Below are 24,534 nucleotides of genomic sequence, written 5' to 3'. Positions count from 1 at the left end.
CAAATAAATTAGGATGTTAAGAATAAGCAGCGTGCTGACCCTGCCCCAAATGCAGCCTATATGCAACAGGGCCAGGTGTTCATCTCAAGATGACTGTACAATCTTAGATGCCAAGAAACAGCCTTTCCTACACCTGTCTGCCATCTCCTTCCAGCACCGTGGGAGTGTGCAAGAGCCAAATACTGAATCAGAAGAAATATAGCTCCTTCCTGAAGAGATGGCACAGAGAGGAGAGCACTCTATCGCTCTGACAGGTCATTGCTGGGCTGAGTAATAAATCCAAATCTATAACTAGGGTGGATGCTATTAAACTGGGAAACATTTTGAGACTGTGCAAGCCATAAGACTGCAGAACAGCAGGGTACCTTTTTGTGTTTTTTACTTTTGCAGCCTTCCTGCTCCTATGATTTTTTTTCTCCCACCAGAGGGCAATGCAATCCCTTCTCAATTTGGAAATTAACTGGAGAAAGCTAGTGCATGATAGGCAAAAACTCTTTCCTCTTTGGGCTAGACTAGACTAAGAAATAAGACGGCACAGAACGTTCCATCATGGAAAATTACAGCTTGCCCATTCAGTGGTCTGTGATGCTTGAAGTTGAGAGGTCTTTCAATCACCAAAACACAATCACCACACTGAAGCCTTCTGCTCTTGGGAGAGCACAGCTATAAAATGACTGAAGTATTACACAAATAACGCTCTATCTTGTTTTTATTGGTGATTCCATAGCCAGCGCCTGATTGCAAAGTCCCTTCCCAACCCCTAGCAATGGCTGATGTCTGGAGCATGACAGCTGCCTGCACATGAGTCTGCGGCTCCCCTAGGCTCTCCTCCCCTTGTGCTACACATCCACCACTGCAAAACTGCTCCATTTGACCACTGTACAAGTACAATTTATGGACTACAAAGCCTACATTTGCCTCCCATTGTGGTGCGAGAGGAGACAACAGCATGGCCACATTGCAGTCAGACATCTGTTGTGGGGAATGCCATTGCCACTTACTCTTGCCAGGCTGACTCCTGTTGGAACCTTGTATGGAACATATTTTCTGTAGATATGACCAACTCTGGAGCAAGGGATGTCCTCCATGCGGCCCCCACACATCCATACCTGTGGAATAGCAGAGATACAGATTCAATCTTGGTTACACAGAGAAAAATGAAGAAGAAAAAAAAGACAGACTTTCAAGTCATGAAAAAGCTAAACCCAGATTTTTTACTTTAAAGTACACTCTCTCCCAAATACCCTGCCCTCCTTCCCTTAGTCTCAAATCCTATAACTACCCGCTTACAGCCATGCAGCAAGCCTTGATTTAGTACAGGTGCTATCAAGCCCGATGGCTAAACAGTTCAATTTTGCATTATTGAGAGAAGAGAACAGGAAAAAAAAAAAATTCCAAGCACCCAGAGAACAGCACACAGCACACTTTAAATTGATGTACGTTTTTACAGCGATAGTAACCACAATAGTTAAACTGGACTGCCATATAAGACCTGGGCGTAGGTTGTGTAATGTTGCTGTAGAAGGGAGGCCATCTCTCTAGTACAGGTCATGTGTTAGGCAAAACACTCCAGGGAATTCATGAGCCTGTTCAAGTGCCAGAAACCAGAAGAAACCGCTACTGTTCCCGGTGGTTATCACTGCTCTCTTATGGTTTCATTGCTGACATGCACTCATTGCTTTTGCGGCCTTACAATTAAGTAGAAATCTCTGCCTGGTGAAAACATAATTAGCTTTAAAAAAAGCCCACATAAAGTCACTGGAACACACTGCTAGTTGAAGATGACCACCTTGATGCTTGGTTAACGGCTAGATTAGGTCCAGAAGTTTCTTTCCCCATCTGGGAAGATTCCAATCTGTGCCAACACTCCGCAACAACTTTCTTTTATTCCTTATTTATAGCATAGATGTAATCATTTTGTCTAAGTGAAACCAAAGGAGTTGTTTTCTGAACCAGCCAATCTACTACATTAGGCTTAAGAAATATATTCATACGTGCTTCCCAGAGATATCTAATCAATACTCAAAGAAAGAGTATCCTTCAGTATGCAAGACAAATGACTTTCGGAATTCTCAAACCACCACACTGTCTTGCCCTTCATTTTGTCCCCAGATCTTACGTTAATACCCTGAAGGCAGCAATATTTAAGAAGGTCCGCTGGTGCTGCAGGCTGATGCAGTGTTCTTGATCTCTCCATTCACTGTGGCTAATTTGAGCCACCGCAGTTCACTGTACAATGAGCTTAGTCAACAGCTTCACACATAGCGGGCAATTCCATTAATATTCTACAGTGACAATATTAAATACTTAGCTCAGAAGAGAAATATTTGGCCAAGGCTGCTGCATAATTATTAGCTCTGACACTAAAGTCCTCTGGAGTTTCAGCTCTGTCTACTGGCCCTAATAATTACAGTCATTTGCTGACTGCGTATAACTTAATGGAGGTTGGTTGCTCTCAGTTAGAGGAATATTTTTCACAGGCAACTTCTAAAGTTCAAGGTACTTAATTACATGTCATTACAGCAAGAGAGACAAGAAGAAAGTTGACAAACACTTTCTACAGAATTTCCTTCCTTTTGTCCCTGCTGTGTCTTGTGAGGCTGGTACAAAAGAGATGAAGATGAAAAAAGAAACTAGCGCTCAGCTTCTGTGAAGTTTCTAGTGGAATTAGAAATGCTTCTTATTCTGTAGCTGCTGTGCTTTTTGCTGCAGAGGGCCACAGTGTGATTCCTCTCATAGGAAATTAACAGGTAGACTGAGAAAACAAGAATGTGGGGACGTTTTGTGTTTTTATGACAGAAACCATTTGTGTACGACTGCAAGAACTGCAACAGATTTTGGAACTATAAAAATCTGCAGGAACAGCTGAAGAAGCCTCGGCTGCATAGGTACACACACTCAACAACCCATGTTCTTACACCGTGCACTGCATCCTGCATCAGGAAAGCCTTAGCGGTCACAAGCAGCTGCATTTTAGTGCCACACAAGCCTGAATGAAAACACCAGCTTGCTATCCTTGCTGCCTGCCCACAGGATGCCTCACTTGCCCCTGATCTCTAAGGGAAGGCTTTCAGTCAGGCCACCGTGAATACACATCTCCTGAAAACATGAACTCCCTAAGTAACGTGAGAAACAGCCCCCTGCAGTCAACGTGCAGCTGGAGAGCACTGTCCTTGCACTGCAGATCTTGTGAAGCAATAATGCAGACAGCACTTATCTAATGAGTGGCACATGGGAGAGGCAGGGGGTACGGGAAGCTAGACAGAGCTGATGATGCGTTGGGCCAAGAGCTCCGAGCTACAAGACTCCAGGCACAGAAGATGACATTACATGAACGCATGTAATGATATGATAAGAAAGGCTACGTAACTGAGTTACCGAACAAGTAAAATCTAAAATCAGTTTTACATGCTTATTTCCTAATCGTGCTTTACAATATTTACTCCCAAATGATGCTGAAACTACCAGTGCTGCATGGAGGCAATGGAAAGCTTCCTAATTCCTGCTAGCAGAGCTCAGTGACCCTTTCAAGGTACTTTGCCAACTCAGTGCCTTTTTAACGTTGTCTCATGCTGCAAGTGACAGTATGGCACTTGCAGTACAAATCTAATTTTAAAAGCGTGCCTTCTATTCATTCATTGCTGCTTTGATTTATTTTATTAGTGAGCTGCTTTGTGTGGTGACAGAACTCATTACAACCTCCATAAAGACAATTACCAGTCCTTATCTATAAAACTGGTAGAAGGGGGAGAGGGAAAGAGCGTGACACGCATTGGTAAAACACAGCTAACAAAAGCATTAGAAAGCTAGAGTTAAAGGTCAGGGGAATCACATCCAAGGGTCTGTCAAAGAATAACTGCACGTGAAGCAAACCCAAAATAGCTGCGTGCTGGCTGAGAGAATGCTGCCACTCAGTTAGCAGTGTTTGGTTGTTTTTGAACAAGGGTACAGTTCACAGCCACGACACACCTCTGCTCAAACTACAGCGCTGTCGAGCAGCTGAAACAGCGCTGTTCTGTGGGGCAGCACCTTGTGCCTTCACAGTAACACTGACTGTCACTTACTGTGTTCTCCTCAGGCCAGGGAAGCCAGTTTCTTCTGCTTGTTGTTTTACAGGAGGGTGAGACGGTGCCTCATCTCCCTGGCTGACACGACAGTAAACATCAGAGCCTGTACTTGACGCACTTAATTTCAATCAGCCATTTACTAGAATGCCGTAAGAACAAGAATTAAAGCTGGTCAGGCAGGCAGTGCTTTACACAATGATCTAATCAGATCTCATTAGGAGAGAACAGGAAATTTCTCTTCCTCCTCAGGCACAATTTTACCAATCTACATTTTAAGCTAGGACTCTAGCGGCTGACAGATCCGCTAGAATTAAGAGAAAACCTGGCTACACTGAGGTCAACGGGCACACTACAACAGATTTTTCTAAGGCCACAGTTTCACTCTAATAATAAAGCCACATACAAGGGAAGTAAAATAACAACACTGGTGATATTACTTCTACCTTCTCAGTGGCCTGGAGAGCTGTAACTCCATATTCATAAAGCGACTCAAGAGCCTTTGACTCACCTAGTGTGCTATGAAAGCACAAGATAATATGCCACCTATTCTCTACATGGGAATGTTATGCTGATCCAATTCCCTTTCTGCTATTGCAGAAAACAATGTCGCATAAGACAGCTGAACCTCTCTCAACCACACGAGACAACAGTGCAGTTGGTGTGTGAACACAAATTACCCGGGTATACAAGGTTTATGATTTCCAAAGACCGCACCATGACGAGCCAATGCTTCCCAAGAGAGGGGGAAAAACACAAAGGAAAGAGTCAAGCCTTGAAACGAAAGCTGCTTCTGCAAGCCATGACAGAAATAAAGACCATGGGATAGACCAATGGAGACAAGCTGGATGGTTGTCCGAGCACACTCTGAAAGGTCGGAAGAAAAGGGCACAGTGGATAAGTGAAGAGAGTTCTCTGCATAACTAGGCAGGTGAGAGGATGAAAGCAAGGGCCACCAATGATTCAGGAAAATCGTAATCCTCTGTATTGTAAGCATCAGCTGCTGTTGCAGCTGGGACTTACTGCTTTATAAAAGATTAAGGTAGCTGAAAAGGCACTGGGATCTATGTGTTTGCACAGTGCCTTCTCTCACAAAACATACACCAGCGTGGCCCCTCCTTACTGTCTGGAGCATTTTAAAGTACCGATAGCACTTTCAGATATTCACATTTCAGAGAGCGGAGGGGGCCGCTTTCCTGCTGCTGCTTGGAGGGAGGCTAGACTTGAACCTGAACCAAGCACATAGGGTGAACAGAGGCCAAAAATTCAAGTCAATGGTCTGAAACTGATCTCTGCATCACCAGATAGGAAGGGAGAAAGAAGCCACCCTCTACTGCAGCTGAGAGACATAGAATTAAGCAGCATGTGCTGGCTTAAAAAAAAAAGCCTCACAAAAAAAGCAGCAGAATGCCTGGCCTGTTTCAGTGTGGGCAAACGTGAGCTGCTGCAAAGTGGTGTGAGTATGTGCCTGGAATAAGCAGTGGAGGCTCACAATCAGCACTAACTTAAGCAGTACAACTAGAAATGCTGCCAGAAGTGATCCCTTGGCAGCTGCACCCTAACTATGCACCTGCCGGGAGGCCAGTGGCAAAATGTGACTCACAAATGTGCTGCTGCCGTGGGGCAAAGGAGATGCATGCATTAGATATGCCCACAGAAGCTACAGCGCACTTGGATTTGTTGGGAAACATGCAGCATGCTTTGTGCTATAGAAATCAGGAGAAGCAATCCCTGTTGATGCTTTGGGAAAAGGATGTGGAAGAATGCAATGATCTACAATCACCAGGGTAAGTGCAGGGGACGTTTCCTATTGCTGAAGCAAGGAGAGAAGACCATGAGTACTGCCCATCTTTTTTGCCCCCCACCCCCTCCCCACAATTGTTCTTTTCAGGGCAACTGTCAATATGGCTTGTTTGCACCAAGCCCACTAAATTTTATGAAGGCTTTAACACCTCTAAATTACAAAGCAAACATTTTCAAAACTGAAACGATCTATCGTGTAGCGAGTGACATTCTGGATTCCCATTCTTCGCTCTTGAAGTACAATGTACAATTAAAGGATTGAGAGCCACACTGCTCAAGATCCAAGGTACAAAGTACATCTATATTTATGCCTATACAGGTCACTTTTTCCTCTTCTGTTTCCCCACACCCAAAAAATCAGAGACGATATATTTATGGAAGAGGGGCATGAAGCAGTTTAGTGCAGATTACATAAACCAAACAGAATAGAAGCCACAAAAATACTGAAAAAGAGGCAACGTGATCGCAAATAAAACTGAGCATAGATAAGCGCTGTACAAAGTAGCATTTGCAGAAAGGAACAGTTTAAATGCTTCATATATACCACTCCGAATTAAATACATTAATCTCAAGGAAAATGAAGTGGTTACGTAGGCAGCAGAATGGGGGTGTTTGTTGAGTGTGCAGGAGCATTCAGAAAATGGGAGCTATTAAGCTGTGTTTAGAAGAGGAAAGACACATTGCCGCTTTGGGTGAAGTATTCAATTTTGTTCACATCATTGCAGAAAGATACAAAAGACCAGGAAAAACTGTAAGAGAGGAGAGGTATAGAAGTGACTCCCAAGAAGCAAAAAACCACCCTCAATGCAGTCCACTGAACAGAGAAGCTACGGCTGTAGAGTTAGGGGCAGCAGAAAGGAAAAGTTAACAAGCGCTGCACAGAAATAGCTGTGGAGGCTTGTTTGCCCTTCCTCCAAAATACAGGAATGAACTCAAAGGTCGGCATCTGGTGATCCACCGAGATGGAGGAGAACGGTTCTCACCGCAGGCAGCTCCGCAGAGCAGTTTGCCCAGAGCATTCTGCAAGCGGGGTTCACGAAAAAATGAGGCTCATTGGAACAAGTGTAATGCCTGCAACTAAAACCGAAGACTGCAACCTTCCTGTTGCATCTGATGAGGACCTGAACTAAGAAGATCCCTGACCTGTAGACGTACTGGGTTATAGCCACCGAGCTATTCTGGATATAGACAGGTTAAGAGAAGGAAGAAGCGTGTGTTTTCTGCTTGAATATGAAATGGATACATGGACTCCTTAATTTCTAATTTAGAAATTTCTGTTTTAAGGGATTGGGACGACCCAGAAAACTACAAACCAGCAGTTAGCGTTAGAAAGTTTGTTTCTAATTTAAAATTCACCTAATTTTTTGTCCCCCCAGCATGCTATGTTTTCTAGTGATGTTTGATGTATGCATTTCATACGAGGAGCAAGGCTTCTATTAACAGAGTTTGATCCATCCTCCAGCTAAATGTTTTCTGAGGTGCTAAACACTGATGGTTCCTCTGTTGGCTTGCCTTCAGCCTGAAAGTTTCTTCTCTGAAGGAAGCACAGCCAGCTGATGACAGAAATACATATGATCTCAAAACAGAAAGGCAAGAGGCTCCTAAATAAACTTGTTTATTTCTAGTCTCTCAGCAACACAGCCCTGGATTTTGAAATAAAGGCAAAAAAAACTGTAAAGCACAGTCCACACACGGCCAAAAAAGAATATGCTTGGGGAAAAAAAAGAAAAAAAAAAATCGACTTCTTGTGGGGCTTGGGAAGGCTAGATCTGATGCAATGGATCAAAGACCAGCAGTGCAAAAGAGTACCTGCACCCGCAACTCCCAGGCACAGGAATGGATTCTTTGTTAAAACCCGGCTGTAAATTTGGCACACTTAGAATCTGAATTCCCATTAGATAATAAATAATGTGGAAGCAGGTACCCCACACCTAAACCCAGAGGTTTAAATTATTTGACAGTGCCCCTTTAACTACAAAATCTCAGTCTGCTTCTAAAGGTGAAAACGTGGCTCTAAGCTCGCCAGGAAATGTCATAGCTTCATAAATTCTATGAACAAACCTTCTATTCTTGCAATTCCAGCAGAATTATTAAATCTATCAGCCACAGATGAATGTATCAATTTATCTTAATTTCTGAAAATACACTGAGCCTCTTTCAGTTAAAACTTCATTTTTCTGTTGCACAATGAAAGAAAAAAGGGGGTCTTTGCAGAGATTAATTAAAGCAAATTTATCCCTCCATAAATTACCATCTCTGGACTGAAATAAAACACAGTGTGTTTCAGAGAGGATAAGCAAACAGATGAATGAAGTAGTCTTATTTCCTGCAGATCAAGCAGTGTGACTGACTGCTGTGGCATTGGAGACAAAGGGCTTGCCCAGCCACTGTCATCACTCTTGGAAACCAGCATTTTCAAAAAGGGCCAAGGAAAAGAGGCTGAATACTGCCACTGCCCCTCCTGCAGAGAATGACATTGTTACACAATTTCGTTACATGCAACACAAAGAATAAATGGCTCTAACTGTAATGACAGCTCCAAAGTGCGTGCCCCCCCCCCCCCCCCCAGCTATCATTACAAAGGACAAGGGACCTCCGATGTGACTTTATTACTTTGTTTTTTTCTGTGAGCAAACAATGAAAGAAAATACATTGTCTTGAAAACAATGCCTTTTCTTGCCTTGTTTGCTGTACAGTAGTACACGGTAAGTATGTACGTATGGCAACACGGCCTGCTGCATATCGTTTGATATGCCTCTTAATTGCATAGTGGCATCAAGAATTCGGAATCTGTTTTGTGAGGGATCAGCCATGACTTGTTTGTTGGGGAGACAGATGAGGAATTTTAGCTGCCAAAGCTAAACCATGCGCTACGTTAGCATCACTACTATCTTCTAGCCTCGTGCTGAGGCCAACTAGCCTAGTGCAGTGTCATCCAGACACCTATGAGATTATTACATTCAACCTCTGAAAGAGAAACCACATGGTGACTCAAACAGAGTTTAACACAGAAATCTTTACTCGATTCGATCCAGGCTATGGAAAGGATTCCCACCACTGAAGAGAAGAACAGCCACCTGCCTTCAGCGGTCTGGGACATTCCAGTGGGTTTCCTAGGATGGATTTCAGTGCCACATTCCAAGACAAGACAGGTACCAGCGGTCTTCATGGGTCACGGTTACTCCTTAATATCAGTAATCAGCATTTTTGGTCAGCTGGCTAACTCATTTTAAAGCCTTCAACTGAACAGCTTGGTCAATCGGTAAGTAACAGAACTGTCCCCAAGCCAGGCAGATAATGATCTGAAGTCATTGCCAGCAACATCGTTATTATTCCGATTGCTGAGGGTTTTTTACAGGGTAATTAAAAGTCTCCATTCCTTGCAGCCAGACATCACATGGATTGACTATAGACAGTAAGTTACTCTTCCCTCTGGGAAACTCAAGCTGAGGACTGAGGTACTCAACTGGGCAAACACCGAGATGCCTGAATCCTCCTTCCCTCAAGGAGGAGAGTATTTTACCTTCTCGCCAGGGTGAGTACTAAGCAGGCTAACAGTCAGAGCGAGCTCCACGCAAGCTGACTTACCCTTGCTGGGAAGAGCGCATGCATCTGAAGCTGTCACCACAGAACGGGGGACACCTCAGCTAATCATGCTCCAAAACTGACCCTCACAAATGACCGGTCACATCATCGCTGTTTCTTCTGTGTGCTATCTTACTACTCCCAGCTCTTTCACCTTTAGTCACACGCAAAAGCAAGGACAAGATAGAGCATTCACATTCTGCGCCTCAGAACAATTCTTACTTTTCAAAACAAAAGTAATTTCCAGAGAACATAGCTCACCTTAAAGGATATTTCATACTGCTCTCCTCCCCATATCTCCAGACCTGCATCATACCCTCCCAGCTCCCAGAACCACTTTCTATCGACTGCAAACAGTCCTCCAGCCATTACAGGAGACCTTAAGGAAAAACCAGACTCCATATTACAAACACATTGAAAGATACAGTTCTCTAGCTAAACAGTTAAAAAACAAAGCAAGAGTTGACAAATATTCTTTTCCCCATCCAGTGGTCCCAGTGCTTTTGCAGCTCTGTCAGAGCACCGAACAGTTGGTTTTGCATTATCTACTAATTTCCCACTTGCAAATGAGGAGGACCAGACGAGGCTCCCTTCAGAACCAGTCAATGCCTCTCCTCCAAAAAGGTAAAAAGAGTTCACATTAAGTGACAGGACATAACCTTTCCCAGAGGGACCCATACGCTGCACATGTGGTGCTCTTTGTCTCAGTAGTACGATCAAGTCATTGAGCACGACCTCAAAAGGTGTTCTGTTGGTTTGCTGCTTTTTTTTAACACTGCAGAAGTCTAAAGGACAGCAGAACTGTCTCACCGTTGGCAAGCAGAGCAGCAGCAGAACATAACTTGATCACAGATTTATTTCTGCAACGCACTGCAATCATCAAAATTGCTGTAATTATTCTGCTAGGTTTTCTTCTCCCCACACCTGGGAATGACATAAGCTGCCATTGGTTTGTTGTTTTTGGCAGAGCATTAGGGATACTAAATTATGTTTGAAAGATCTCAGTAATAAACGACCACATTAAATGTTACATGTTACAGTTTCAAATGAAATGTTAACTTCTGCGGGAATTAAGGTGTCAAAAAATAGCAATGAAAAGGAGAACGTTCACAGCTACTACACAATGCATTTCTTTTAAACCATCAAAGCAAACAGCTGCCAAAAAGCAAGTAGCTTAACACCAGCTTCTGACTTTTACCACACTGAGGCGTAAACCAGCCCTGTAACAGGGTGTTATTTCATTAGCCAGCTCTTAGCACGCTGCGTTTCAGTAACTTACTCAAAGGGATCACTGGGATCAAGTTTCTGTAACTCAGGAGGAATAGGGATCCTCTTGTAATACATCTCCCAGTCAAATGCACCTCGCATTGCGTCTCCAGCCTGAGTCTCATATCCAAAGTGGTCATGATCAATAACATCAATCATAGGGCAAACGATAGTCTTGCGGTTTCGGGCAATGCGATCTGAAGATTGGAGAAACATGTTAGAAAACCTGCACCGGTTGGTTTCTTTGACCATGAAATTACAGAAGAGAGCATCAAAATATGAAGTTGTTCAAGAATGACATTGATTTCTTCCCATTCGTTCTCTTTCGGGCAGATGCTCCAATTTATATCAATTTATCTGGTATCTCTGCAATAATTGAGATATCCAAGCTAGAGCTATTGAGATAAAGCCACCAGGCACTCATGCTGCATTGACCATCACCCAGAAGCAGAATAGAAAGACACAGCCATGCTACCACAGATACCTAAACCGCCAGGCTAAAAACAGAGAATCTTGTACTTAGTGAATAGTCCTCATTTTAACAAGTGACCGAGACGTGAACCCCTTCTGCACTGATTCAAGGCCAGGGCAATAACCCATTGTACCACCTAGCATTAATTGCTATGCCAGAGTCTGTCAGGAAGCGATTCAGACTAATGGCATAACTACTCTCAGCAGGCTCAAGAAATGCAAGTGTACCTCCTCCCCTCAACCTTTATTTTCCAACCAAATAACAAAAGACAGGATTAATTCCTGCATAAACATCTGGAACTTCTTAAATACTTTATTACTGAGACGGTCTCTTGTTGGAAGTTAACTTCCAGAGCAGAGGCGACAAATGATGCTTCAGCTTCCAATGCACGTCAAACAGAAATCCTTTCTATGCTTTAAAATTAAAGCATACTCTACGTGTTCTCATTTAAATGGCATTTGAGCTAATTCTGTCCTCCCTCCCAGGGGCTCATGAAGCTGCAAATGTTCTACACTATCGCCAGACAGAAACTGTAGTGAAAGCAACAGTACCACCATCCAACAATCCTGCTGACAAATCTGACTAGTTTTTCTTACACCTCCACTTGACTATTGTTGCCACAGTTTATTTGACAAAGTCACATGTCAGAGAGAGCTCTGGCGGGTCACTCGCAATAGGATTGTAAAGGACTTTGGTACTGGCCAGAGGCATCCAAGTACCAGAAACAGAAGGCACTGTCCTTTCAATTAGTCATCCTTGACAAGAACTGACGTTGTAAAACTGATGCCTCCTTAAAGATGAAGCACTGCCTCGGAAAGGACCACACATGTTCTACAAATACATACCAGCAGCTGTCATTCACAAGAAGTACTTTCCACAGGCTTGCAGACTATGAAGTTAAATATAGTTATATATGACAAAAAAACCCTAAAAGCTACTTAAAACTTGGATGCAAAGATCTTTTTTGTATCATAAAGGCATTCCTCTTTTCAAGCTGCTGAATGGCCATGCGATAGTTTACTCACCTAGCAAGTTGTAAATTATTTAAGATTTCATTTAGTGAGGAAATAGAAGAATATGATCTCTGCTCTTTAATTAAGCAAAACATATGATAGGGTTATTTAATAGTGCAGGACCCGAACAGAAAACAATTCTTGTATTAGGGGCTACAAGCTGCCAACAATTCACCTGAGTCTTGTGGTTGGCTGGGTTTTTTTGTTTGTTTGTTCTCCCTTTTAAGACATTTCATCTTCCTTTTATCCACTTACAGCATTAGGGGAAAGCAGAAGGTGGAAATAAAACAAATTCAACACCAGCATCTCCTGTCAGTTCTTTAGCAGTTCAGTCTTCAGCCACGCACACCACCAGACGCTTACCTAGCAGAGGTGGCAGCCAGTTCACATTGGCCTCGCAATGGGAATCCAAGAAGGTGATGACATCCCCTATGGCCACAGAGGCCCCCAGCATTCGAGTTCTTATCAGCCCTTCTCTCTTTTTGGTTCGGAGGATTCTTACATTTGGGAACTGGGCCATATAATCTTCCAGGCGTTTCTTCAGGTGTTCTGTACAAAAATGAGAAATTTAAACACCGTAACAACGAATTTCTTAAAAATGCAGTTCCTGTCTTTGGAAGTAGGTCCAGAACAGTTAACAAATGCGATAACAGGAAAAAGGAAGTAAGAATAATTCCATTTAAATGCAATGCTGAAGTTTAACTTCTTAACCAAGACTTCTGAAGATGTTCCAAAACCCTAGGAGCAATATCAAAAAAAACCCAAACAAAAACAAACAAAAAAGAAGAACTAGGAGAAGATGGGGGAGTGCAAGATGAGAAAGAATACAGCAGAGGAAGGTGAAAAGGAATAAAAAGGTCAGCCGGCAGACCTCTGGGAGAACTTTATCAGAGCCAACTGCAGGGGTTTTCAGACACTTTTGCAGAAAACCAGTGCACCTTAGAAGAAAACCAGGACAACTTACCTGCATAAGTAAGCCATACCCAATGCATTTAAGTTGTGATCGGTTTCTTCAAAACACAAAACGTGACCAGCCATGACATCACACACCAATAAAAAACAAAAAGCCTAGTGAAACATCCTCTAGACAGCAAGACAAGGCATAGCTACTATACATATTTGAACGGCTACATAAAATGCTTATCAGAAGAGATATTTGCATTTAAATATGGAAATATTTAAGCTACTGAATATGGACTGGAGCCACATCTGAATTAGCACAGACACTTGTGGTCACTACAATTAACAAGTATTCAAACAGGAAAGCTGCAGAAAAAGATTACTGAGATTTCAAAACAATGGATAGCTTGTTTAGTTCCTGAAATAAAAAGCTTGATCTACATAAAGAGTGAGGGGCACACAGCTGTCTTTACATCAAAGAGTGAAGCGCCAAAGAAAAACCTAAAAATAGGCTAAGAGCTGACGCTGGCCTAATCGCTAATGGGTTGATCTTTAGGCATCTGAAACTTTGACTTGCTTGACAGCAAACCCCATTCACAGTGTGCCAGGGACTGTTCATTAATGCACCATACTATCCACCGCCACCAGCAACCCGTCAAGGAAACAAGCCTCGCTAGGCAAAAGCTAGTTTGTTAAATCTAAGCAACTAACTAATCTTAAAATCTCACACACCAGAACTTGAATAGAGACAATCATTCAAATACAAATGACCTCACAGGTTTATTTGCCTTGACTATAGGGAACGCATCCGCTCCATTCCATATAGCAGAGTCTTCTTGGCTTCCAAAGCAGGCATGAAAGGCAGGGGCTGAAAAGGCAGACAGTGGGAAAGTGCCCCTGAACAGGGACCAGGGAAGCTGGGTATTGGAATAACTCTCTAAAAAGAGCAAAGGGGCAAATAAACTTAACTAAGTTATGAGCTCTCCCCCATGGTGCTGACCCACCAATTGTGCTTCAGGGTTTTAGCTACTGGAGGAAAAAAATGGGCAAAATCCCTATGATTAACACACGTTCTGCACCTTCCCTTTCAAGCAGCCATCACCTGCCTTCCTTCAAAGATCACCCAAATCAACTTCTTCGCTTTTGAGGTATTCCTAGGAAGCTCTTTGCCCTTTTCAAAGCTTTATTTAACGTTCCCCAGGACTTTTTTGCTCACAAATGCATTTTTGTGTTTTGCCCGACAAATCTAATTGTCCCACAATATCTACATAGGTTTCCCTGCTCAATAGAGCCCTTAGTACTTCTTGCTGTCTAGCATGCTTTTCCCTCATCCTTTTCAAGTCTCTTCTGAATAGATCCTCTCAAGCAACCAGAAATTTTGTCCACTCAATTATAGATTTTTCAAATAAGAGCCTTCCATAGAGACTAGATATATTATTAGTGCAGCTGCCTTCCTCCTGAGGCAGTGGGTAGACTTAAAAAGACAAAAAGAAAAAAAAAAAAGAAAAAGAAAAGCCACCACCACTGTTTAACACCGCAGCTCATCTCTTGCCGTTGTTAGTTTATCACAAAAGATTAGTTCACCAGAAAAGAGAACAAACAATCCTCACTTCAAGCATAAATCGGTTAAGCACAAACCAGGAGGTAGACCTTGGTTAAGCTACCCAAGACAAGATAAACATGAGCCTGGCTGCTGGTGCTCATTTTAATAAAGGAGGTAACCATCACACGGAAGCTCTGGGGCCGATTCCCCTAACAGTAGCCACAGACACTGTAGCGCTTGCAAGATCAGACCCCACAATAGTTACGATATCTAGACCAGACCTACAAAGCACTGGAAGGCTTAAAAAATCCAAAGCTCCAAAATAATGGAACTTTCTGCAACTCTGTATTTTGATAGAAATAAGAAAATGAGACTGTGAAAGATCCCAGAGGTTTGTCCTCCATTTGTGTGCTGGTCCTTTTGCGTTTTGGCATCATACCCCTTTCTGAACTGTCCTGGTTTGTTGGGCAATTCAATCTAAGGAATCTTCTTACGTCTCTGATGGCTGGAAGAAGCAAAGGAAACTCGAGGTACTCCATCAGCACCCATGTATCCTCACTGATGCAGGGGACACAGGTACCAAGCAGGACGATGCTCAGATAAGCTGTTCCCAAATGCTGCAGAAACATCCATGTTTGATCATTGCATTTTATAAGGTTAAGACCTACGTACCATGAACTGCAAGTAAGCAGATGTTATTGTATCTACTTTCCCTTACTAAAGAATCACAGACATCCAAGCACTCTCACAAACCACGTACAAAACACAGTGAAATGTACTTTTCAAAGACAAAGCTCTCTTATTTCCTTATCCCTGTGCTATTCCTGCCCCTCAGTGTGGCCTCCACACACCCAGACAGAAAAATATTTATTTCACTCTATTACAAATATTGTCACAATTAAGTCAATTTTTGCTTTTAAAAGAAAATCTCAAAAAACCCAAACAAGTGGCATTAACTGCTACAAAATTTTATGAGGCTTTAAAAAATATATTATGGAATCTTGTCACACTGAGTAATTTTTATTACAAGGGCAATTTTCTTTAATGAAAGTTGTTAGGTGAACTGGATGGATTCCAATGGCTGTGCCTACTCCGGGCAAAGTAATACAGCCCAAACATATAAATGAGAGTAAGATTATCTGCAGATTAAAAACTAGGCTGGTAGCTTGCTAACAGACTTTGCAATAAACTTGATATACAGTGTATACATTAACGGTACCAGTCAAGAACTACTGCCTTCTTTATTTTGAGCTGTAAATAAAACTGTGTGAAGATAGCGGAGAAGCTTCAACAGCAGGCCTGCTTAACATACGGAGTGCCAAAGCTTTCCAAAATAAGACTTTTTTCCCCCTAGGTCAAACTCCTGTGGTGGTTTTACTGCACTTCTTTCTTCGGGCTTCACCACCCAAGCAGAGCTGCCCTCGCATGCCATTAGTCTGGTAACGACTTGTAGCATGGCAAGGACTTTCCAAGAGAGGAATTTCTTATGTCCAGCTGAGATTTCATTGCAGCCACTGCACGGCTGCCAATCGAACAGGCACCTAAGAAACATTACAACTTCAAACCAAACATATGCAGAAGCCAGAGGAGGCCAGAGGAGCCCAAGGATTATCTTTTTTTAGAGCTTAAAGAGGCAAACGTATGAGAAACAAGGCAATGTAGACATGGATCTGCAGCACCAGAACAGCGTAAATGGCATTGCAGCTGCAGGTCCATGTTCAATTCAAAGCAGAAGTTACCTCAATACATGCCCCCCAGCAAACCATGCAGCCCGTCTCCACTCAGCAGCGCCTGGATCCCCGCCGGCTCTTTCACATCCTGTTGGCTCAGCCGCGTTTTCACTGAGGCTCGTGCAAAAACACCAACTGGTCAGAGCGAAATCAATTCAAAATAGGCCACAAATCTAAGTAATTTTCCCACAGAAATCAGTGGAAGAGATCCAGCAATTCTCAAGTTTCTAACATGCTTTTAAATAAGGTCTGGCCTGCACGCTTTAATTTCAACAGCTATTCCTCCCGAGAGCTGCTCTGCAGTACAAAGGGACCTCGCTCCCTTGAGCTCACACAGCTCCGTTTTGCAGATGGCAGCAGGCCGCTGTAGTCATGCAGCTCTCAGATGAAGCCTGGCCTGGTTTGTCTCCTTTTCCCTCCCCCAAATCACACACCAAGACCTGAAGCACCTGCTTAGAGGTAATTGCATATGAGGTGGTTGACCTTCCCCATAGACACCTACAAAACCCACCGCTATGTGCAACTAGGGCGTACTTCCCTCACTCGGCAAACTGGATGCACGTGCTAGGCTGCTTCCCAGTAGGTTGGGTGAGTGAAAGAAACGCAGTAGCATTGGGCCTGCTGAAAACTTGAGTTAGTTTTGCTTTTAAGCAGGAGACTGCTTAACTGATGTGGAGCTGATGACTCAGGTCATTCTCTCACGAGATGCAAAGAAGGGTGTTATTTTGAGGAAGTCACTGGGCTCTTCTAGAGCGGACTCATGGTCTGGTGGCACTTTGGGACTCTCCAGAGCTCAGATGATTAAGACGATCTTCACCTGTGACTGCAGTGAATCGCAGGCAGCTGCAACGAAGAGGTGCTCAAGACACATTTGCTTTCTGTACTTCGAAGGACTCAAGTTGAAGATTTTGAATAACGTGGCCATTGCTCAGGTTTTTGAGCTGTCAAGGTCACGAATTGATCCCAACAGAGTTTTTTGGTCCCATCCCATGAAACCTTTATTTTCACAGTTGTTTGAACTCAAAGGAGCTGCAAACTCCTTACTTTCACTCAGGCAAACTGGCCCCTGCAGAGGAGGGCAGCGCAAGACTTCTAGGACTCAACACAGTCTGTTTGGCAATAACATGGTTGGCATAAAGACTTTTTATATGTGTTCCGATAACATCTTTGCCGTATTTGGCAGGGGAGGGTGTGCCAACATTTCTGATCTTGGGACAGGAAAAAAAGTTAACTCATTTTAAGTACCAGTCAGGACTTGAAACTATGATACAGATTTATGTCTAGAGAAAGAATTAGGAGGGAAACACTTCCCCTGCCCTACTAGCGCAACATTTCATGCTTCATATGTTACTTTAGACCCTATCAGCTTTGGTTTCTGAATTTTACACTGTACAGCACATATCTGCAACTCTAGTGCGTGTGCTCGTATGAGTACCACGAACCCCATCCAGAACGAGCAGCGCTGCAGAAATCAGAACCATCCCCAGACACCTTCCTGCATTACTCAGGTGCCAGAAGTTCCCTCTGCCCTACAGCATCCCGCCTCCTGCCCAGCTGCTTCGCTTCAGTTTAGACACAGAAGGTTGAAGACAATTATGAAGACGGGAGAGCCACTGCACTCTGAAAATTCAGGGAACTTCTCCCCTCCTGCTGAAGGGCACGGGAGGAGAGGACTGGAGGATCTGCAGCATTCCCTTTCAAGCAGCCAGGGCTGGTTTCCCTTCCCTGCAGGTTATTTTGGCTAGTTTCCAACCACCGAAACCTGAAGTGCAACCGCTCATCTGGCATTTGTTTACAGGTTACCCCAGCCTCCCGTCCCCACCCTCCCACACGCAGACATGCTTGTTTTAAGATTAAAAATGAATCCATTCATCTTTACTTAGATACTTGGCCCTAACGTGCTGTTTAACAATTTAAGAATGAATTATACTTCTCCCAAATCTATCACAATGTGCAAGCCAGGCCTCCCTGAAATAGAAAGCTCTACATCATTGAAATTAACTTCTCTCCCTGTTTTGGTGCAGATGAGTAATCCTTTTAAATAGCAAAATGTGCTGTTATCCAAACAGGCAGCGCTTACACTAGTTTTAATTTTCTTTCAATGTTTTCACCCTCTGATCACTGAAGTTGGTTGGGAGGACATTAAACTGATTTAATAAATTGTACTATGAACACCAGTCCAAATAATAGCAAACTGATTGAGCTGATCACAGCCTTCCAAGCTGACTCTTCTTACCAACAAAGAAGAAAAGGCCTGCAAAGGGAGAAAATTAATATCTGTTGCTTCACTGATTACTGTTCTGTGGTAGTCTCTTAAATGGGAGGGGGCCCAGTTTCCACTGCCCATTCTGCATCAGTGTTGGGTCTCAGCACAACTTTACGAATGAAAAGTGGGGGTGCGAAAAGGCTTTCTTTGCATGGGACAACAGCTGAAATTGTAGCAGTCATCACTGTTTAGACTGTAACAAAGATTAGAAGAATCAGGTTTCTGGAAATCTTACTGACTTTGTTCTCTTTCTAAATGTTTTAAAACTAAGCTTCCATTTTAGGTACAATAAAATGCACAAAAGTGGAAGTGTGGGACCTAAGAAAGAAGCCAGACTGCAAGCTGGTGGGGCAAAGACCACTTGTGCGCAGCTGTACCGTGTGCTTTGATAAACTCAAGCACACAAACTTCTGCTGTCTTCCCTGTATCATCAATTACTTCCTGAATTTGCAGAGGGAACGAACGTTCTCATACCTTCCTCCACCCTACAGCAGACATCTGAGCCCTGCTCAGTTATGGCTTCAGGAGATACTAGTACTGAACGCAGAGACAAAGGTGTAATCTTAAAATGAGAAAATTCACATTGACTGGCATTAGCATATAAATACACCCAGACCCTAGGGAAAGTTTTGCAGGCTGCCTTTCCGAGCAGGGAAATACATACAGAATAATCACCTTCACTACAGCATAACGTCTTAATCTCTCAGGAAAGTTTCATTTGTAAAGGAAGTCTATTTCAGCTGTTTCTTCCTGAGGGAATCCAGAAAAATCCATTTACTCATCCTTCGTTCATGCTGTAAGGTTTAAGCACCTTTTGTTCGTTAGAAGCAGTGAGGCCAACCTGTGGTGTATGCATCGGTTCCCAAGTCCTGCATACCGACTCCCTGGTCAAGCCACAATATCAATTTTTCCTCCTGTGCCATAACCCATCTTCCCCAGGGGAAACAGTCATTCTCATTAGCTTACTCTTCTCCCTTCCCATTTCATTAAATATGTATCAAGATTAAAGCACCCACTTAGGTTTTTTCCTCTTCTGTTGACTACAACTGATCTAAAGAGGTGATTTTGTGACTCAGTCATTTCCTTGTTGATTGCTTTTAATATCACAGAGAACATTTTGCTGACATACAAAGTAGATAGCTGCAGGTTTTGGCCTATGTAGCCTTTGTAGCAGCTGAAACAGGAGTGAACTCCTTGTAGCACACTTAATATTCAGCTCAAGTTTGATGTAGCCATGGTGACTAGCAGGAAGGGTATTACTGTCCCAAATACTGCCTTCAAACCAGGGAATCTGTGCCCTCATCTTCAGGCCAAATAAGTGTGTTTGATTATCCAGTAGTTTAACCAAGTGAATGCCTACACTCCTGCTCATTGCCAATACGCTTCCCACACACTTCTATTAAATTGATAAACACTGTACATGCAGGTGAAAACACAAAAACATTAAAGCAAGCCACCATACCAACGGCATCGCCACCTCCAGCAGCCCGAGGCCAACATACACACCACACACTGGTTCAGCATCCTGCGAATTTATACTCCACTTTTCATACTAGAGTTAAAAATCATGAGAGACCAGATTAGTCTTTAATTGCCTTTAACCTACATCATCGACTGTTTTTTGAGCGCTGGTAAAACAAGCAGGGGTGCAAAAGCGTTTCAGAAGTTTGCCCACAGGACAGAACAAACCCAATTGAACACGACACCTCTGCAATCCGCAGGCTTCAGGGCAGAGCGGGTGCACAGGGACCGAGTCGGAACAAGCCGCTGTGCTAGACAGGTGCACTACGTCTGCTTCTGGTGAGTACATTAACATACATTCACTGTTGATAGCGATGTCCTGGATAGTGTATCATGACATGAACCTAAAGCCTATGACTGACAGCAAGAAAAAACTTGCCATCATTTGGGGAGATGAAGTGTTAAGACATTTCATGCTGAAACATTTTGGAATAGATCAAAGTTGTGAGATTAAAGCCTTAAAAGTCACTGAGTTTTGCTGGGGAAAAAAGCAAAAAAAAAAAAAACCCAGAAAACACAACCCAAAACAAACCAGTCCTCAGAGATTCAGCTTTGCCTTTATCAGCAGTATTCATGTACAAAGAACTTCTTGGCCTGAAAGTATTTGCTGTGTGCAAACCAACAAAAAGGGAAAGATTCCAGAAAGAGCACAAGAATTAACAGAAAATTCTGCTCCAGACTTTTGTCTTGTTAGAGAATAGGGTTTCAAGATGTAACCCACTTGAAAGTTGCTTTGATTCGGTAGGAATGCATCCCTTCGGAGTCCAAAGGCTTTGATCTCAACTGTCTAAGTGAGGAAGAACAACTATGAAGACTAAAATTAATAGCACAGACCTACAAAATTTTTGCTTTGGGGTTGCAGCCAAATGGAATATTGGAAAACTGATAATTCTTCATTCCTACAATAATGCTTATACATTAATAACCAGGAATGACAAAGCAAAAACATGTTTGTCTTGTAGACTGTATGTCAGAGAACAGAAAATGAAGTATTTGGCAAAGGGAAAAATTACCAGTACAGCTGCAGGAAAAATACAGATACATTTGACTTTTAGTAACAAATTCTGGCACGTCAGAAGTATATTTTACAAACTCACGCTTTACTCTTGTTCTAGACCTCTTCGCCATCAGTTCCAAATGCTCTTGTTTACTTTATTGTCAAGAAATGCAACTATCACAGTAAGTCAGTGCCATCTGCCAGAAAGGTCAATAAATCTATTAAATCCTGAAGCACAAATCCAGGACTGTTCACAGCTGTACTGAAACCAAAACTAAACCAGCTCATGGACAATATTGTTCTCAACTAACACATTTGTTTTAGCGGGATGACAGTGGGGAGAGGGTAGTACTGATAGCCGGAGGTACCCTGCTTTTGCATCTTGAGCCTTGGCTTCCACCGTTCGGCATGGGAAACTCCTGTGTTCCAGGGGAGACATCAATGCACACTCGCCTTGTGGGTAACAGGTGACAGTGGTCCTCGTGACTTTTATGAATAGATGACATAGGGAGAGAATGAGTGTGGCATTTCTTTACTAAGAGAATATCACTGAAATTAAAACTACACAGAAAAGGAATGTGTTTTAGATTATCCACTTTTATTTTTAAATTGCAGCAGCATTACCTTCCAATTTTCTAAAAGTAAAGAAGTTTCCACCCTTATCAAAGTCCCCTATGTAGGAACAGCTACTTTGTCAATACCACCCAAAATGCACGCTTAAATAGCAGAAACTATGATTACCAATAATAGACATCACATATGAGTGCTGGCAGAGGGTGTTTGAATCATATTTCTAATTAACTTCCATAAAGAAGCAGCTGTAAAACATTAAAATGCTGATTTGCACTGCAGCTGGCAGATATCTAGATTTTTGACTCCTAGCAGATGAGGACATGTACTTCAAGGTGAGAAGAATAAAATTAGAGCTGTTTTCCTGCAAACTTCCACTACTAAAAGCAACATGCATAGGGTTTCTTAGTAGCAAGCAATGCAGTTAGATTTATTTAATGAGCTGTAATGGAAACTCTGCTCCTCAATTATTTATTTTTTTTAAACTTTAGTTTGCGAGACATCCTTCACTACACAGTAATTAGCTGAGAAAGAGGTCATAGTAAACTGGACCATTTAAAGCCACCTCATCTCCTTTCCAGAAGAATCCTTCAGCCATAACAACCAATTTTAAAGTAATAAATAAGAGATGCTGAAAAGTAAACTGGTTAGTTAATTCGGGCTGTCACAAAAAAAGCTGAAGTAAACAACTACAATGGGCCCTCAGGTCCCTTAAAGCACTAGAGAATATATTTTTAATACTCTCCAGACATTTCCTAATGAACAATGCAGGTTTAGATATCCCTTTATGAAGGGTATATGCAAGTACAGAAATGGTGTTTAAAGACACATTAAAAATGCATACTCAAAAAAGGAAAACATAAAATGGAATCCCATCCACATTTCACTATGGATCCAGAGAAAGCTCTGTCACTAACAGTTTTCTAAAGTATCCCACACCCACAAGACACCGCCAGAAACGGAGAATAACAAATTACTCTCTTTTCATAAACCAAAATCTGACATCTGCATCAGGTTTTATTTTATTGTCCCACTCCATTTGGTGCTCACTACCGAACGGAGCGTTGGTGAGTTCACAAATTCACTCCTACAGCGGTATAAATGCTCTGCTGTGCTACCCGTCAGTCACACCGGAGTTCGGACAACAAACATCACACCTAGACTGTGGGTCGCAACCACTCAAATGACTTTGAAGCCTTTTTCACTTTGCAATATTTGTGCCACTACCAGAATTGGTGATATTCACCAAAGCCAAGTCACTTTCTGTATGGAAAAATAACACTGGTATTGGCTTCCGTCAGAAGCATTTTAATAGTAGAAGTCTTAGAACTTGACCGTAGCCCGAGAACTGCTCGCTGTAACTCTATGCACCTGGCAATGCTAAACCACAAGACAAATGACGAGGCCCACAAACCGAGCGTCATCAAAACCCTGAGATTTAATGATACATATGTGTCAAAATGAGTATGTTTCATGACAGAGAATTTAGTTCTAATGAAAGTAAGGAGTACATTTGTTTTCTCAGGCTTCCAAGTCCCTCCACCTAGAAGGACCAACCTTCTCCCCGTTACGCAAGGGGAGATCTCGCTGACAGTTACTTCAAAGCTGTTATTTATGACAATCTAAACAGACCTGAGATGGTCTGCAATGATGGTCTGCAATGAATTCTAACTGCAAGGAAAAACCCTCCATTCTGTGACTTAATTTACAATAATAACCTTTTTATCAGTTGTTTGAGACATTAGTTTCCACAACTTCTACAAGAGACATAGAAAGCAACATTTAAAAAGAGGTTGTGGAAAAGCATAGTTGCCTAAGAAAAGCTTGGCTTTTTCTTTTTTAAAATACGTTAAGGTAAAAAGCTTTAAAAGAATCATATTCAAAATTCAGTAAGACAGACTGTCACCACTTTGTCCTAAGCACAGTCACTCCACATTCAGAGATGTACTAACCAGATTCACTTTACCGCATTTAAGAGAAGAAAAAAAATAGACTTTTACAATGCATGTGCCTAAAGATGAAAAGATAATCTCTTTAGCTGCATAAATCCTTTACTGTTCCATTTAAAGATCAAAAAGAATTCAAGTATTAAACCGTTTTCTATTTCAGATACTAAGAACATGATTTCTTTCAATTAAGGCTTGGCAGATGTGGTTAATGGAACGGAGTTGTATTTGCTACATACCTGATGCTGCACCAAGTGACGCATTAATCACCCCTTGCCTTCTCCCCTCAGTACACTACTTAGTGACTTCTGCCCTTCAGACCAAATTACGCCGCGTGGTTCAGCCAAGCGGCCTTACCCACATTTGTTTTTCCATTCAGATTATCCCATATGGCTACCTCCAGAATTACTTGTACTGCAATATACAAAGAGAGATTTAAAAAGTCACGGGGATTTATCTTTAAAGAGGAAAAAGAGGGATTTGGCTGTGGCTCCCTCTGACTTTTGGTGGATGGATGGGGTCTGGGTCTCCCCTGCCAGCAAAGGTTCAAGCAAGCTACAGGCGGTGTGGAGACAGCACAACGGTGCAAAGCAAAGGAAGGTGAGCGGCCCTACATGGAGGGAGAGGGGGACATGTTGGTCAAAACTAAGGACTGAGATGACACTGCTTGGGGAAAACACTCTTTGGACTCCTTTATTAAAAGGCCTAAAAGCCTCTCTCTTACTGCCTTTCAGAGATGAGCGGTGGCCACATGCCAGAGTCTGGGCTCATAATGCTTTGCTGTCTCCCAAACATCAAAGAGCAGCTCTAATTCTTACTGCACAAAGTCCTGCTGAAAACACACAACTAAGAGAACAG

At 42.5% G+C, this 24,534-nt stretch overlaps 1 protein-coding gene across 2 annotated transcripts in view; it reads right to left on the bottom strand.

Moving 5' to 3' along the window:
• GALNT10 (polypeptide N-acetylgalactosaminyltransferase 10) overlaps positions 1-24,534 on the bottom strand; it is a 90,089-nt gene that overhangs the window by 11,066 nt on the left and 54,489 nt on the right. For both annotated transcript variants that reach the window (XM_074603991.1, XM_074603992.1), the window contains exons 5-8: positions 12,567-12,752; positions 10,732-10,915; positions 9,714-9,831; positions 1,002-1,109 (exon numbers count right to left, since the gene is read on the bottom strand). In XM_074603991.1, coding sequence (XP_074460092.1) covers positions 1,002-1,109; positions 9,714-9,831; positions 10,732-10,915; positions 12,567-12,752 — 596 coding nt within the window. The remainder of the gene's footprint in view (positions 1-1,001; positions 1,110-9,713; positions 9,832-10,731; positions 10,916-12,566; positions 12,753-24,534) is intronic.

This window comes from Larus michahellis, chromosome 11 (assembly GCF_964199755.1).
Source record: "Larus michahellis chromosome 11, bLarMic1.1, whole genome shotgun sequence".
NCBI classification, from domain to species: Eukaryota; Metazoa; Chordata; class Aves; order Charadriiformes; family Laridae; genus Larus; species Larus michahellis.
Note: the sequence above shows the minus strand (reverse complement) of the source record. Positions and strands in the feature narration are given on the sequence as shown.